The sequence below is a fragment of the Miniopterus natalensis genome (assembly GCF_054644295.1).
Source record: "Miniopterus natalensis isolate mMinNat1 chromosome 5 unlocalized genomic scaffold, mMinNat1.hap1 SUPER_5_unloc_2, whole genome shotgun sequence".
In the NCBI taxonomy this organism is placed as follows: Eukaryota; Metazoa; Chordata; class Mammalia; order Chiroptera; family Miniopteridae; genus Miniopterus; species Miniopterus natalensis.
The window spans coordinates 317,898-333,186 of record NW_028269913.1 but is presented as its reverse complement, the minus strand read 5'-3'; the positions used below and the strand labels follow the sequence as shown (position 1 = coordinate 333,186).

At 37.7% G+C, this 15,289-nt stretch overlaps 1 protein-coding gene across 1 annotated transcript; it reads left to right on the top strand.

Moving 5' to 3' along the window:
- The first annotated feature begins 5,550 nt into the window (after positions 1 to 5,550).
- LOC148090363 (butyrophilin subfamily 1 member A1-like) lies at positions 5,551 to 6,866 on the top strand. Its single transcript, XM_087813702.1, has 3 exons — positions 5,551 to 5,623; positions 6,136 to 6,162; positions 6,334 to 6,866. The coding sequence occupies exons 1-3, from the start codon at positions 5,551 to 5,553 to the stop codon at positions 6,864 to 6,866; spliced, it is 633 nt and encodes a 210-aa protein (XP_087669828.1).
- Positions 6,867 to 15,289: the final 8,423 nt, after the last annotated feature.

Sequence of the window (15,289 nt, the reverse complement as noted above, 5' to 3'; positions counted from 1 at the left end):
GAATGTCTCGTGTGCACTTGGGAAGGCTGTATATTCTGCAGCTTTGGAGTAGAATGTTCTGTAAATGTAGATTAAATCCATCTGATCACCCCACTGTGAGCTCTGGCAGCTGGAGGAAAACTGCCCCACAGATAGCTCCAGTCCCTTTCTGTTGGTGGGAAGGCTCTCTTTCTCTTTCCCTCACCACACAGATTAAATGCTTTCTGGGGTTCTACACAATGTCTTATAAGAAGGCAGACGGTCTCTGTATGTGGCTGTTCAGTGTAGACCTCCAGCCCCTTTCTATTCAGGAGCCACACATAGTCTCTCCCATGGTCAGCAAGCTTGGTGAAAGGCACCTGTGCCATCTTCAGCCATTAGGCATACAGTTTCACTGAGAAAGCATGGTCCCCTCCTCACAGGCACACAGTTCCCTTGGGTCCCTCTGCCCTCCATGCACAGGCTTTCCTTGCCTTCTCCTTTGCTCTAGGTTTGAGATCTCAGCTTTTGGATGCCAATACTCCCAATGGGAGGGAGCTTTGCAGTCTATAACCCTCAGGCCCAGAGCCCAGCACAAGATTCAGGGGGACTCCCTCTTCCTGTGGCCCCCTCTCTTACCAGACTTTATGAAGTTTCTTCAATGCTCCCTAATCAAAATATGTCCACTTAGGTATATTTCTCTGTTTTTCCCAAACTGGTTACACAGTATTTTAACAGTAAATTGAGTCCATGGATGGGAGAAAGGCCTCTCTGCTTCTTTTCACAGTCCATCATCTTCTTTACCCCTTTATTCATTATTTCTTTAAATAAATTCTCAATCTTTTGTTTACCCCTGTGATGTAGATGTTATGCTTGATGTTTTGCTAGAGATCCCTTAAACTTCTCTCACTTTTTTAAATTATTTTTTCTTTTGCTGCTCTGATTTGATGTTTTCTGTTCCTTCATCTTCTAAATCACTGATTTGGTCCACTGCCTCATATAATCTGTTGTTGATTCCTCCTAATGTATTTCTCATTTCAGATATTGTATTATTCATTGCTGACTGGTCCTTTTTGATGTTTCTATGTTCCTTTTTATGCTACTATGTTTTTGTTGACATTCCCACTGATTTCGTTTGTCCTCCTAAGTTGCTTGGCCACCCTTATACCCATTGTTTTGAACCTGGTATCTAGCAGATTGCCCCCATTTTACTTCTTCTGTTTGTTCACTTGGGACATACATGTTTCTTTGTATCCTCATTTTTGCTATTTCTATGTATTTGATAGTTATGCTATGAGTCCCACTCTTGGTATAGTTGGTCTCATGTAGCAGTTGTCCTGTGGGAACCAGTACTTCAGTCTCCCTGATTCCCTTAGCTGAGTACTCCAGGAGTGCCTGTTCTGTGGATTATGTGAGGCTTTCTGTTGTGGTTGAGTCTTGATTGTTTTTGGTTCAACCATGGATGGGGCTTACCGTCAGGCTTTCTGCCTATGAGGATTAACCCTTACCACAGTGTACAAGCTGCTATGTTGGGGCTGACTTCTCAGTTCAGAATTTGCCCCAGAAGGGTCTATTGCCTTAAAAAAAACACCTCATTTTTAGTGTACCACTTGTGGAGCTAATTGTGTTGTGTTCTGATATAGTCTGAAACTGGCCACTTGGTGTGTTGGTTCTGGGGTCTCTTGGGAAAAACTCCAGTGCAGGTCAATGTGAGACAATTCTTCTGACCATTCTCAGGTCATATGCAGGAGCTACAAGGCGATTCATGGTTGGCACTGGGCCTAAGTTCTTGTGGGAGTGGCCAGACTATCCATCATGGCTGTCTGCCACCTTTCCTGGGCCAAGGACAGGTCAGAAAAAGGCCACTGACTTTTGGAGATTTGCCTTGCCTACTGGCTGTCCACTTGACTAAGGCTCTGAAATAGCTTCAGGCAATGTACAAGAGGCATGAGGCAGGTTGTCAGTGAGTACCAGGTAGGGGTGACTGGTGTTCATCAGGTTCATATAGATTCAAACTATAGATAGCTTTATATAGATACAAGTGCCGCATCTAAGGCCACTTTTCAAAAATGTCAGGGCACACCAACACCAGCTGCTAACTTCCTGGGACATGTGGACCTTTGTGGTGGGATGGGATCTCAGAGAATCAGCAGAAATGGGCTAGTGCTTCACCCCAGGTTGATTTGGTGGGCAGTGGTGCCATTAGGGCACATGGGGGAAAAGATGGCCCTTTCCCAAAAACTACAAAACTGATTCTCTCCCTGTGTGTCTCTGGCACTCTCTGAGATTTTCCAGACTTTCTCGACTTTTTCAAAGGTTGAGGTGGGCAAAGGGATAGGGGATGGGGACATCTGTAATAATGTCAACTTAATAATAAAGTTGAAAAAAGTGAGAGATTGTATGGTGCACCCAGGCTGTAGGTCAGGAGTAGGCCTCTCTGATTGAAAGGAGCTCTCCAAGTGTCAGCAAAAAGGGGATAATGCTCCACCCCAGGCTAATTCCATGTGGATGGGGATGGATTAGGGTAGTGACCTAGCAGAAGGAAATTTGCAGCTGTCCCTTTGGCCCTCTCCACAAAGTCACACAACCCAATTTCTCCTTATGTGACTTGAGTTTTTCCCCTGCCACTTAACCTTCTGTTAGAGCCCAGGTGAGTAGTCATGGACAAAATTTTGTGTGCCTGTGTTTCCTTGAGGAGGATGCCTAGGCTTCCTGTAGACTCCCTTCTCACCCAAAATAACACTCTTCCCACTGATTTTCACAACCAGATATGTGAGCTCTTCTTCCTGTCTCTGGTGCTCCAACTTAGAGAGCTCATGAGGGTTTGAGGTTCCTTGCTCCTCTGGGAGGACCTCTTCAGTTAAGATATCCCTTTTTTGCATCTCTGCCCTTTCTACCAGCCTTGACATGGATTCTTCTGTAAAATCCTTAGTTATAAATCTTCTTTTCAAATATCTCTCCAGGTTGATTGTTTTGTAATTTACTTGTAATTTTGATATGATCATGGGTGAAGTTGAGTGTAACTTTCACTTACTCTGCTGTTATCTTGGGTCTTTATATAAAATCTTCTAAAAAGCCTTTTCCAAGACTTAAATATTTATTTACCAGCAATTACACAAATTAAGTTTCACTTGAAAATACCTTGTTTAACCTGACATACTCAGAAATATTTGCAAAATTAAAAATCAATTTCCACCTGGCCAGTGTGGTTCAATAGCTAGTGTCTTGGGTCACACATTGAAGGTTCGTGGATTAGAGTGCAGGTCAAGGGGATATACATACCTGGGTTGCTGCGGGTTCCATCCCTGGCCACATTTGGGATGCATGCCAGAGACAACCAATTGATCTGTCTCTATTTCTGTCTCCCCCTCCCTCCTTCACTTCCATTCTTTAAAATTCTGGAAAAATATTCTCAGTTGAGGATTAACAACAAAATAAAAATCAGTTCCAATTCACTACTACTAACATAGACTTTGTTATAAAATTATTTTATTTTATTTTTTTAGTGTATTCATTGGTTGAAATATTGAATCACTTATGCTATAAATCTATTCATAAAAGAAATACGTATGAAATAAAATCCTAATTACAAGTTTTGTTCAAATTTTCTCCAATCTTTATTTAATTAATCAATTGGTAAATTTCATTTTATTTTTTAAGATTAAAATATACTTCCTTTCCCAGCTGATGTAGCTCAGTGGTTGTGCATCAACCCATGAACATGGGGCATATGGCTCAATTTAAAGTCAGGACACATGCTCCAGTTGTGAGCTTGATTGCCAGTGGGGGGCATGCTGGAGGCAGGTGACCAATGATTCTCTCATCATTGATGTTTATATCTCTTTCTCCCTCTCCCTTCCTTACTCTGCAATCAATGAAAACATATATTTTTTTAGAAGTACCTCCTTGACATTTTTTGTGGGTGTTGATTTTGTTTATTTGTTTCTTTCTAGTTACATTCATTCTGCCAATTTACTGTGCAATGAAAATTTTCTACCCATTTTTATTTTCTGTACTGATTTTCCTTAATGTTTAAATGACTTTCATTTTATTTTTCATAACTTCTGAAAAAATAATGGTAAGTTTTTCTGGCCTTCTTTTCTACTGATATATTTCTTAGAAATATATTTTTCCTGCCATTTTCTGACTCTTCACCTCTTAGCCCCTCCTGTTTTTCCTGTTTTCTTGTGTATTTTAAATTATCTTATCCATTTTCTTTTCTAGTTCCATCCTCTATCCTTAAAAAATTTCCTTCCCATTCTTTCCCTCAGCCTTTCTTCATTCCCTTTCATGTCTTTGCTAGGTCCTTGGGCTTCTTCTATCTTTGAGATGATTAATATTTTATTATAATGTTGGTGAGATGAAGAGAATTCAGCTAAGAATGTGGTTATTTCTATTAAATAGAAAGTTTCCTTTAATTTGGGTTCTCAAACATGTGAGACAGAATTCTCATGTTTTGTGCATAATATTCTTCCAGTCTTCAAGGGATTCCTTCAGACTCCAGAGTTATTGAGTGAGACAAGTCCCTTCCATTGATCCTTCAAACACTTTGTATGTTGGCGTCAAGTGTAATTTGAGTGGTAGCAAGTGTAATTTTAGACTAGCTAGTCTACTTCTCTTGACCATATCTAAGGTATATAAATATTTCTGTGATTTAAATGATCACAAAAATGTGGTTAAGTGTTTTAAAGTATAATTTGGTATGATTTTTTTCTTCTAATCATAATCATTACTGTTCTTTTATTTTTATTTTTATCCATTCAGTTATTAGTCCAAGAAATTTATCTTCTTTCAGAATGTTTGTACAGGTATTTTTCACTCAAGTGAACTTCGTTGGTAGTATAACTCCAACATATAAGGCTTTTATCTAAGATAATCCTATTTTACTAACCTAATACAAAAAAAGTATATAAATTCTCTTGTTCCTAAATATCAGGTTATATTCTTCAAATTGTAGTGAAGTTTCCAGATGGATTGGATGTAGAGATTTCTTCCATTGCTTTGAAAGTGGCCATTCCTTGGCCAACATTCAGGAATGAATATTGGCAGATATATGGCTTTCCTTATATCTTCTTTATAATGTTAATTACCCGTTTATATATAAATGTTTGTATATTTTCTCTCAGATAGGACAGAGGCTACATTCAAGTCTGGTGAGTAATGTTTATCTTATCTCTCAGAAAACTTCATTTTTAGTCTCTCTTAGATTTTTCCCTTATATTAATAGAATTAGAATGCAGGAATTCAACAAAAACCTCTACAGTAAACAAGGATGCATCTAAAGCATTATTTTTCTAAATTTCAGTAGTTTCAATAAATTGTTTCTGAAGTGCAAACCACAAGTCATCCAGTATGTTCCTCCCCCCATTTGACTTTCATACTTTCTGTCTTTATTTCATGCTCCCTCCAGCTGCTCCTCCCTTTCCCCCACACTTTGTTGCCTCTGTATTTCCATCTATCTTCCATTTGGTCATTTTTTCTCACCATATTTGAAAAAAATAAGGATATAGAATAGAAAGAGAAAATACAAAGGATTGAGAAGAAGAAATGGCACAAAGATAGGATAAAAAAGAAGAAACAATAAGAGAAAACATGGAAGAAAAAATAGTAAAGGGTGTCCTATTTTGTTCTTTTGCAGCCTGGAAGAAAGCACTATTACATGCTGGTGAGTGACATGAATCATGATGAAGACGATCCTATTATCAAAGATACTTTAAATGAGCATCTACTGAGTACAAAACAATATGTTGAAAACCAAAGAAACTTCAAATTGTACATTCCATGAAATCAATAGAGTTTCAATATTTTAAAAGACAATGTTTGAAAACATTAAATTTTAGCATTTTAAAAAATTTTGCATAATGCTTTGAGAATAGGTAAAATGTTATTATCTGGTATAAAATCTGAAGAACTCATAGCAAAAAGATTTTGTCAGACTGACCACATTCCCTGCCTCCTCTTCAACATCCTGAATAGATTCCCACACTTATGCTGTGGGAATGTTGGATGAAAAAAGAATACGGATGAGTCAGATGCTCAAGTGAGACACAAATTAGTAGGCTGTGGAAGGAGTTTTAAGTATACAAAGTTGTATTTTTTTTAGTTGTCCAGATATTCTTGGCATAAACATATTTGTTTTTGAAATGGTGGGTTCTTGTGTTTATTTGTTTCTTGCAGATTGGAAGAAAGAAGAATCCAAAGCTGGTGAGTGTAGGGTGGTAGGACCTTGCTTCCCTTGAGGTAGTCTCAGGGGAAGATGGGTGCAGGTGAGCTGGATCTACACAGGACCGGAGAAGTCCTCACAGAATGGGGACCCTCTGGCCAAGGCCTCCTGAAACCTTTCCCAGGAACATGATGTTCCGCTTGTCTTTGCAGTAAATGTGACCCTGGATGCAGCCACTGCTCATCCTGCCCTCCTGCTGTCTGAAGGTGGGAAACAAGTAACCTGGAAAGAAACTTGTCAAGATCTACCCAGCTCCACAAAGAGATTCGACTCCCTTCCCTGTGTGCTGGGTCAGCAGGACATCAGCTCAGGGAGAGTCTACTGGGAGGTGGAGGTTGGGGACACCCATTCCTGGGACCTGGGAATATGTAGGGATAATGTTAAAAGAAATGGGAAGGTCACAGTGTCCCCACAGAATGGTTTCTGGGCCATCAGGCTCTATGACGGGGAATACTGGGCTCTCACCTCCCCAGAAACTCTTCTTGCTCTAAGAGAAAAACCCCTTCGTGTGGGGATATTCCTGGATTATGAGGCTGGAGATGTATCTTTCTGTAACATGACAGATGGATCCCATATTTTCACCTTTCCTCAGAACATATTTAGTGGTGTCCTAAGGCCACTTTTTAGACTTTGGCCCTTTGGCTCAGGCCCCTTGACCATAGTCCACATGGAGGAGAAGAGGTGATGCAATTCATATGCCTACCCTTCCTTGAGTAATGATGACTTTGGACCCCAGAGATGATCACAGTTCTCCCCACCAGCCACACATTGATTTTTTTACCTTCCTGGTTCCTTTTCAAGATGAAGCTCTGCTCACAGTCTGATGGTTGCCCCTCAGGTCAATCTTCCCTTCTCCCTTAGTTATAGACTCTCATTACTATGCCTTATGACAGCCTCGCATAAAAATTATATTGTCTAGCTTCCCCTGCTGAATGTGGCTAAATAATGACCAAGGCATTATAAGTTGAATTATTCTGTTTGATTTCTGGGGTGTGTACTTAAAGAAATTTGTTTGTCTTCCTGTTGTCTTTGCTTACTGATGGCTGTAAGGTGGCCTGATGGATGAAACTCTAAGAACATCTCGGACTATGTCAATGATAGGATGTCAGAGAAAGAGAATGAGAGTGGGTTTCTAAAAATGTCATGAAACAACTGTATGCTCAATTTCTGAATTTTTTTCAGTGAGAAATAAACATATCTTTAAGCAAATTTACATGTTGAATTTTGTCACCTGTCATTTAATTTAATCCTAACTGGTCCATCCTTTCTTTAAGGATAGTGTAACATGACATCCAGTTTGCATAATCAGGTGAAACAGAAGATGTAAAGTCCTGTGCTTGGTAACTTAGCTACTCCTACTCCTCCAGGGTGTCAGTCTCAGTAGGGCTCTCAGTTTCCACTCATCCATTAGTCCCTCCTGACTTCCTACCCTTTCCTATTTAAGATTCATCATTAATAATTTTAAGTATTCTCTTACTAATAAGTAAAAATATTTGGAACCTTAGTTCCTCATTAACATATGCATGACAAAACCCCAAATTTAGATGAATCTAATTGCCAAATTCTCATACTGGCAGTTTAACATACTATACATATGAACAGATTGGTTTAGACACCTACACATATGTAGTCACCTGTTACAACTTAGAATTCCACATTATCTGGTAATCCTCATGCTTCTTTAGCCATCTGCATTTCTTTACTTTTGTACAGTAAATTTCTTTAAAAATGATACTTTCTTTAAATATCCAACTTTATCCACCCTTAATTCTGTTTGCACTTTGAAAAATAATGATAATAATAATAGTAATTAAAATCAATCAAAGGGAATTGTTTCATCTTTTAAATAAGAAACATAACAAACCTACCTAAATCTGCATCTCTATAGTACTCCTCACTCTCTGTTTTGTTAAGAAAAATACCCCTCTTCCTTACAGAAAACAACCCATCTATTCTCTCCATCTATCCTTTATAGTCCTCTCTGGCACTGGGATCCATCAGTTACTCATCTTAGCTTTTCTAGTAGTCATTTTTCCCCATGAAACTAATTTTCAAAGACTTAAATTCAAAAATTTGGAACATTTTTAAATTTTTATTTTTCAGGTAATATATATTCATTATTATATTTTTTTTAGTTTCAAGTGTGCAGCATAGTGGTTAGACAGCCATATTCTTTACAAAGTGTTCCCCCTAATATCTTGAGTAGCAACCTGGCACCATACATAGTTGTTATATTATTGATTGTAATTCCTATACTGTACTTTACATCCCATGACTATTTTGTAATTGCACTTCTTAATTCTGTCAACTTTTTCACTCATCCTTCCAACCTCTCTTTACTGTGTCAACTCTCAGTATGTTCTCTGCATCCATTAGTCTGTTTTTGTTCTGTTTCTTTGTTTAATTGGTTCTTTAGATTCCACATATAAGTGAAATCATTTGATATCAATCTTTCACAGTCTGACTTATTTCACTTAGGATAATACCCTCTAGATCCATCCATGCATGCTTTCAGAAATGGTAGTATTTAATTCTTTTTTTTGGATGAATAATATTCCATTGTATATATGTACCACTGCTTTTTTTATCCACTTGTCTACTTATGAGTGCTTGGGTTGATTCCATATCTTGGCTATTATATATATTGTTGCAATAAACATGGAGGCACAACTTTTTATCTACTCCATAATCATCCTATATACTCTTATAATGCTCTTTTATAATCAAACTTCTCAAAATAATTATATAAAGACCCTATTTCTCAAGATTGTGGTCCCCTTGATTCTCCCTTTGAAGTTTCAACAATTTTAACAGCTATAATTCAACAAAGGATTTCCTGCTAAGTGCACAAACCCATCTGAGAGATTTGTTCATTGAAATACCTGTAGTTGGGCAAGCGGGAGCAAACCAGGGAAGGCAGAAGAGCTGAGACTGTGCCAGGGACTTCTGTAAAAAAAGAAAGAACAAAAGGAGAGACATAATTATAAAGAATAAAGTGGCACTAAATACAAACCTATCAATAATTATGTTAAATGTAAATTGATTAATTTCTTCAATCAAAAGCTATAGGATAGCTAAATGGATAAGAAAACAATACTTATATATATGCTGTCTACAAGAGACCCACCTCAGAACAAAAGACACACACAGAGACTAAAAGTAGAGAAAATAAAAAAGATATTCCATGAAAATGAAAAAAGGCTGGGGTAACAATACTTATATCAGAAAACAGACATTAAAACAAAGGCTGTAACAGAAGACAAAGAAGACCTTTGAGGTGAAACAAAAGGGAGCATGTAGGGCTCAAACTATGACCAATAGTGGAATAAAGTGAAATAAAGTAAAATTGCTTTGGTTACTGAAATACATTGAAAAAAATTTAATAACAATAAAAAGAAATACATTTGTCACTTATAACTTTAAAAAAAGCACACAAACTATTCTGCAGCATACGACCCATGTTTCCTTTTATGGTTTTGAGAGTTTGTGCTGTCTTTTCCCATTGCTTTCCCCGTTGAGCAAGCCCCAACTTCTAACAAATGCCTAACCAGTGATAGCATCTGCATTATTGCTGTAACAGAAGCAATTTCACTTCTGGAAATATATCCAAGGAATCCCAAAACACCAATATAAAAGAATATATGCACCCCCCCCCCATTTATTGCAGCGTTATTTACAATGGTCAAGATCTGGAAGCAGTCCAAGTGCCCATGAGTAGATGAATGGATAAAAAAGCTGTGGTACATTTACACAGTGGATTACTATGCAGCCACAAAAAAAGAAAGAAATCTTACCTTCTGTGACAGCATGGATGGACCTAGAGAGTGTTATGCTAAGTGAAATATGCCAGTCAGAGAAAGACAAATATCATACAATTTCACTTATATGTGGAATCAGTTTAACAAAATAATCTAACAAAGGAGAAACAGACTCAGATACCAACAGACTTAGAGCTGTCAGAGAGAAGAAACTTGGGGGGGGGGGGGATGAGTGAAACAGGTGATGGGATTAAGCAGAAAATAAAAAAAAAACAACACAGAAAGCAGTATGGTGATTACCACAGGGAAGGGGAAATGGGGGGAGGTAGAGGGGCTACACTGGGGATAAGGGGTGCTAGAAGGAGACTTGACGTTGTGTGATGAACACAGGTGCAGCATGATGTGTTATGCACTGGTACACTTGAAACCTATATAATTTTATTAACCAATGTCGCCCATCAGCCCAATAAATTCAATAATTAAAAAATTTTTTAAGTTAAAAAAGAAGCAATTAATTTTAATACTAGAAGTTACCAGGACCTTGAAGAATTCTTTCCATGGCTCACAATGAACTATCAGGTTGTTAAAAAACAGTAATGAACAAAAACATGTTTGAATACTTTGGTAAGTGGTTCTCCACACAGAATAAACTTAAAATCACCCAAAGTACACACACACACACACACACAAACACACATGTCCCTCATTGCACCCTTTGCACCCCTCCTCTCAGCCCCTGCCCCACCCCACTCCTTCACCACACCATTGTCTATGTCCTTGGGTACATTTTTTAATTTAAAAAAATCTTGAAACCCAGGCCACATTTCGTTGGAATTAGAATCTTCTGAGTTTTGACTAAAACAGAGGAACTTTTTAATAGTTCCTCCAAGTGACATTGTATGTTCAAGTTCAGTGTAAATACTGCTCTCAGAGGTGACTGTGCTTTTGAATTCTCCTCTGCAAACATTCACTCTGGATGCTAATCACACTTGTTGATTCTACCGATAAACTTAGGGGACCTAAGGGTTTGATGATTTGTCCACAATCACCTTGGTTCCTGTTATCTAAAAAGTAAGATTTTACCAGATATTCAGACTTCCTCTTCAGGGCATGTTGTGTTTTTTGTCATTGGGTCATATTGATTTTATGAAAGAAAGAGCAACTCTACATGACAATTTGCCTCAATATTCAGAGACTCCTAGGATCTCTGGCTTTTATCTGGTCATTTGACATATGCCTTCAATTTTTCTGGATTTCTGGGTTGGAATGGCCCATTTGTACTTCTGACAATCTATGTAGTCTGCCTTGACTCTGGTTCAGGATTCTCCTACTCCTATCTTCCTCTAGGTGATGGTTACTTCTGTGTGTCAAATTGGCTAGGCCATAGCGTACCCAGTTGATTAATCAAAGTAATGGTGTTACTTTAAAGTTGCTTTAATGGTATTTTGTAGTTGGGGTAACATCTAAAATGAGTTGAGTTTAAGTAAAGGAGATTACCCTCAATAATAGGGAATGGATTCATCCAATCATTTGGAGGCCATAAGAATAAAAACAGGTATACCACAGAAGTAACTGCCTCAAGCTTAGAGCATTAGATTGAGTTTCCAGGTGGCCAGGATATCCTTTCCAGTGGATTTCAGACATCCAAGTCCCTACAATCAAGTGAGGCAATTCCTCCCATCTTTCTCTCCCTCCCTTTCTCCCTCTCTCTTTCTCTGCCCCCTCACACACACACCACCAGTTCTTTGGAGTGCCCTGACTGAGATCTTCTCAGATTTTCCCTTGTTTTTAAGACATTGCCTCATTTCTGACCTCTTCCTCTAATTTGGACCTCCAAGAACTATGTTCTTGTTTTCAGACTATCTTCTTGATTCTTAAATCCTTGTATTGATATTTTTGGTCATAATCTGTATTTCTTGACTCCAGAATTCTTACCTGGTTCTGATACCCAGATGCACTTGTAGACACTGCTTCCTGGTATTCTCCAAGATACATCTTTACTAGATTTAAGCTTTGTTTTCAAGGGAACCACTAACTCTAGCTCTATGTTTTGACTTTCCTCCCTTCTTCCACCCTCATCTCCCACACCTTCTCAACCCTGAGAACACACACACAAAAACACTAGATAAGAAAGTCAAGAGGCCTCTGATAAAGTCTAATCTCTGTCACTTACAAGTTAATTGACTGTTGATATGAAATTCTTCATGTTTTAAGTGATTTAATACTACCCCTAAGTTACTAAATATTGGATATTCTAATGGAGAAATATCGTATTCCTTCAAGTCCTCAGGTGAGGGCACCTCAGAGAATCTACATGGGTCATGTACAGGTTGGTATAGTAGAGATGTTGGCATTGCCTAGTCTCTAGTCATATTTTCTGCTATGGCAATTCCCCTGATTGAGCCCTAAATCCCAATTTCTTAAGAGTCTCCCTAGCCTTATGAACTTATTTCTAACAGTTCACCTGAGCATTGGATACTAGCCAAGTCCACATTCTCCATGCCACTTACCTTTTCAGAAAGACTTGTTTCACCTGGATCTGGGCGCACACTTTCTAAATTTACTGAACCTTGGCAGCCTTGCTATATTATTGCCTTTAATTTTAGATCAGCCTGCATCTTCTGAGTTCTGAAAGTTTCGCTCAGCGTATTTTATTTATATATTTGTTTTAAGTTTCTTTATCTTTACTGTTGAAAATATTACAGATGTCCCCATTTTACCCCAATTGATCCCCTCCCCCCCTCATCCAAGTCACCCCCAGGCCTTCCCCAGACTAGTGTCTGTGTCCATGGGTTACGCTTATAAACATATAAGTTCTTTCATTAATCTATCCCCACTCACTCCCTCCTCCCCATCTTCCCTCTGAGATCCCTTAGTCTGTTCCATGTTTCTGTGTCTCTGGATCCATTTTGTTCATCAGTTTGTTTTGTCTATTATATTCTACATATAAGTGAGATCATATGGTACTTGTATTTCTCTGACTAGCTTACTTCATTTACCATAATAATTTCTAGTTATTTCCATGCTGTCCCAAAGGATAAAAGATACTTATTTTTTATAGCTGCATAGTATTCCATGGTGTAAATGTGCCATGACTTTTTATCCACTTATCTACTGATGGGCACTTGGGCTGTTCCAGATCTTAGCTATAGTAAATTGTGCTGCTATGAACATAAGGGTGTATAAGTTCTTTGTGATTGGAGTTTCGGGTTTCTTAGGATATATTCCCAGAAGTGAGATCACTGAGTCAAATGGCAGGTCAATTTTCAATCTTTTAAGGACACTCCATATTATTTCCATAGTGGCTGCACCAGTCTGGATTCCCACCAGCAATGTATTAGGGTGCCTTTTTCTCCACATGCTTGCCAGCACTTGAGGTTCGTTGATTTGTTGATGGTAGCCGTTCTGACAGGTGTGAAGTGATACCTCATTGTGGTTTTAATTTACATCTCTCTGGTGATTAGCTGCATTGAGCATTTTTTCTTATGGCTCTTAGCCATTTGTATGTCCTCTTTGGAGAAGTGTCTATTTAGGTCTTTTACCCACTTTTTAATTGGATTGTTTGTCTTTCAATTGTTAAGTTGTATGAGTTCCTTATATATTTTGGATATTAACCTTTTATTCAATGTGTACTTGGTAAATATGCACTACCATACAGTGGGCTCCTTTTTCATTTTGTTGATGGTTTCTTTTCCTGTGCAGAAGTTTTTTATTTTGATGCAGTCTCTTGTGTTTATTTTCTCCTTCGTTTCTCTTACCCTAAGAGATGTATCAGCAAATATATTGCTACAAGAGATGTCTTAGATATTGCTGTCTATGCTTTCCTCTGGGATTTTCATGGTTTTATGTCTTACATTTAAGTCTTTTATTCATTTTAAATTTACTTTTATGTATGGTGTAAGTCGGTGGTCTAGTTTCATTTTTTTGCATGTACCTGTCCAATTTTTCCAATCTCTTCCCATTTTTATTGAAGAGACTGTCTTTACTCCATTGTATGTTCTTTCCTCCTTTGTCAAATATTAATTAACTATAATGGCATGGAGCAATTTCTAGGTTCTAGGTTCTGTTTCACTGATCTATATGTCTGTTTTACTGCCAGTACCAGGCTGTTTTGATTACAGTGGCTTTATAGTATAACTTGATATCAGGTATTGTGATCCCTCCATCTTTGTTCTTCTTCCTCAAGATTGCTGTGGCTATTCGGGGTGTTTTTTCATTCTATATAAATTTTTGAAGTGTTTGTTCTATATCTGTGAAATATCCTGTCAGTATTTTAATAGGGATTGCATTGAATTTATAGATTGCTATGGGTAGTATGGACAATTTAATGAAGTTAATTCCTCCAATCAATGAACATGGTATATTTTTCCATTTGTTTATATCTCCCTCTATTACTTTTTTCAGTGTCCTGTAGTTTTCTGAATACAGGTCTTTTACATCCTTGGTTAAGTTTATTCCTAAGTATCTTATTATTTTGGTTGCATTAGTAAATGAGATTTTTTTTTTAGTTTCTCTCTCTGAGAGTTCATTATTGGAGTATAAGAATGCCATTGATTTCTGGGTGTTAATTTTGAATCCTGCTACCTTGCTGAATTCATTTATTAAATCTAGTAGTTTTTTGGTGGCATCTAGGATTTTCTATGTACAATATCATGTCATCTGCAAATAATGACAGTTTTGTTTCCTCCTTTCCAATTTGGATACCTTTTATGTTTTCTTGTCTGATCGCTGTGGCTAGGAGTTCCAACACTATGTTGAATAAGAGTGATGAAAGTGGACACCCCTGTCTTGTTCCTGTTTTTAGGGAAAATGATTTTAGTTTTTGCCCATTGAGTATGATGTTGGCTGTATGTTTGTCATTTGGGGCCTTTATTATGTAGAGGTATGATCCCTCTATTTCCACCTTGCTGAGAGATTTTATAAAAACTGGGTGTTGGATTTTATTGAATGTTTATTCTGCATCTATTGATATGATCATGTGATTTTTATCTTTCAATATGTTTATGTGATGTATCCCGTTTATTGATTTGCAAATATTGTACCAGCCTTGCATCCTTGGAATAAATCTTACTTGGTCATGGTGTATGATCTTTTTAATGTATTGCCGGATCCAATTTGCTAATATTTTGTAGAGGATTTTACTATCTCTGTTCATCAGGGATATTGGCCTGTAATTCTCTTTCTTTGTAGTGTCTTTATCTGGTTTTGGAATTAGGCTAATGCTGGCCTCATAAAAAGAGTTTGGAAGTGTTCCTTCCTGTTGGATGTTTTGAAATAGTTTGAGGAGGATAGGTGTTAATTCTTCTTTGAATATTTGGTATAATTCTCCTGTGAAGCCATCCAGGCTACG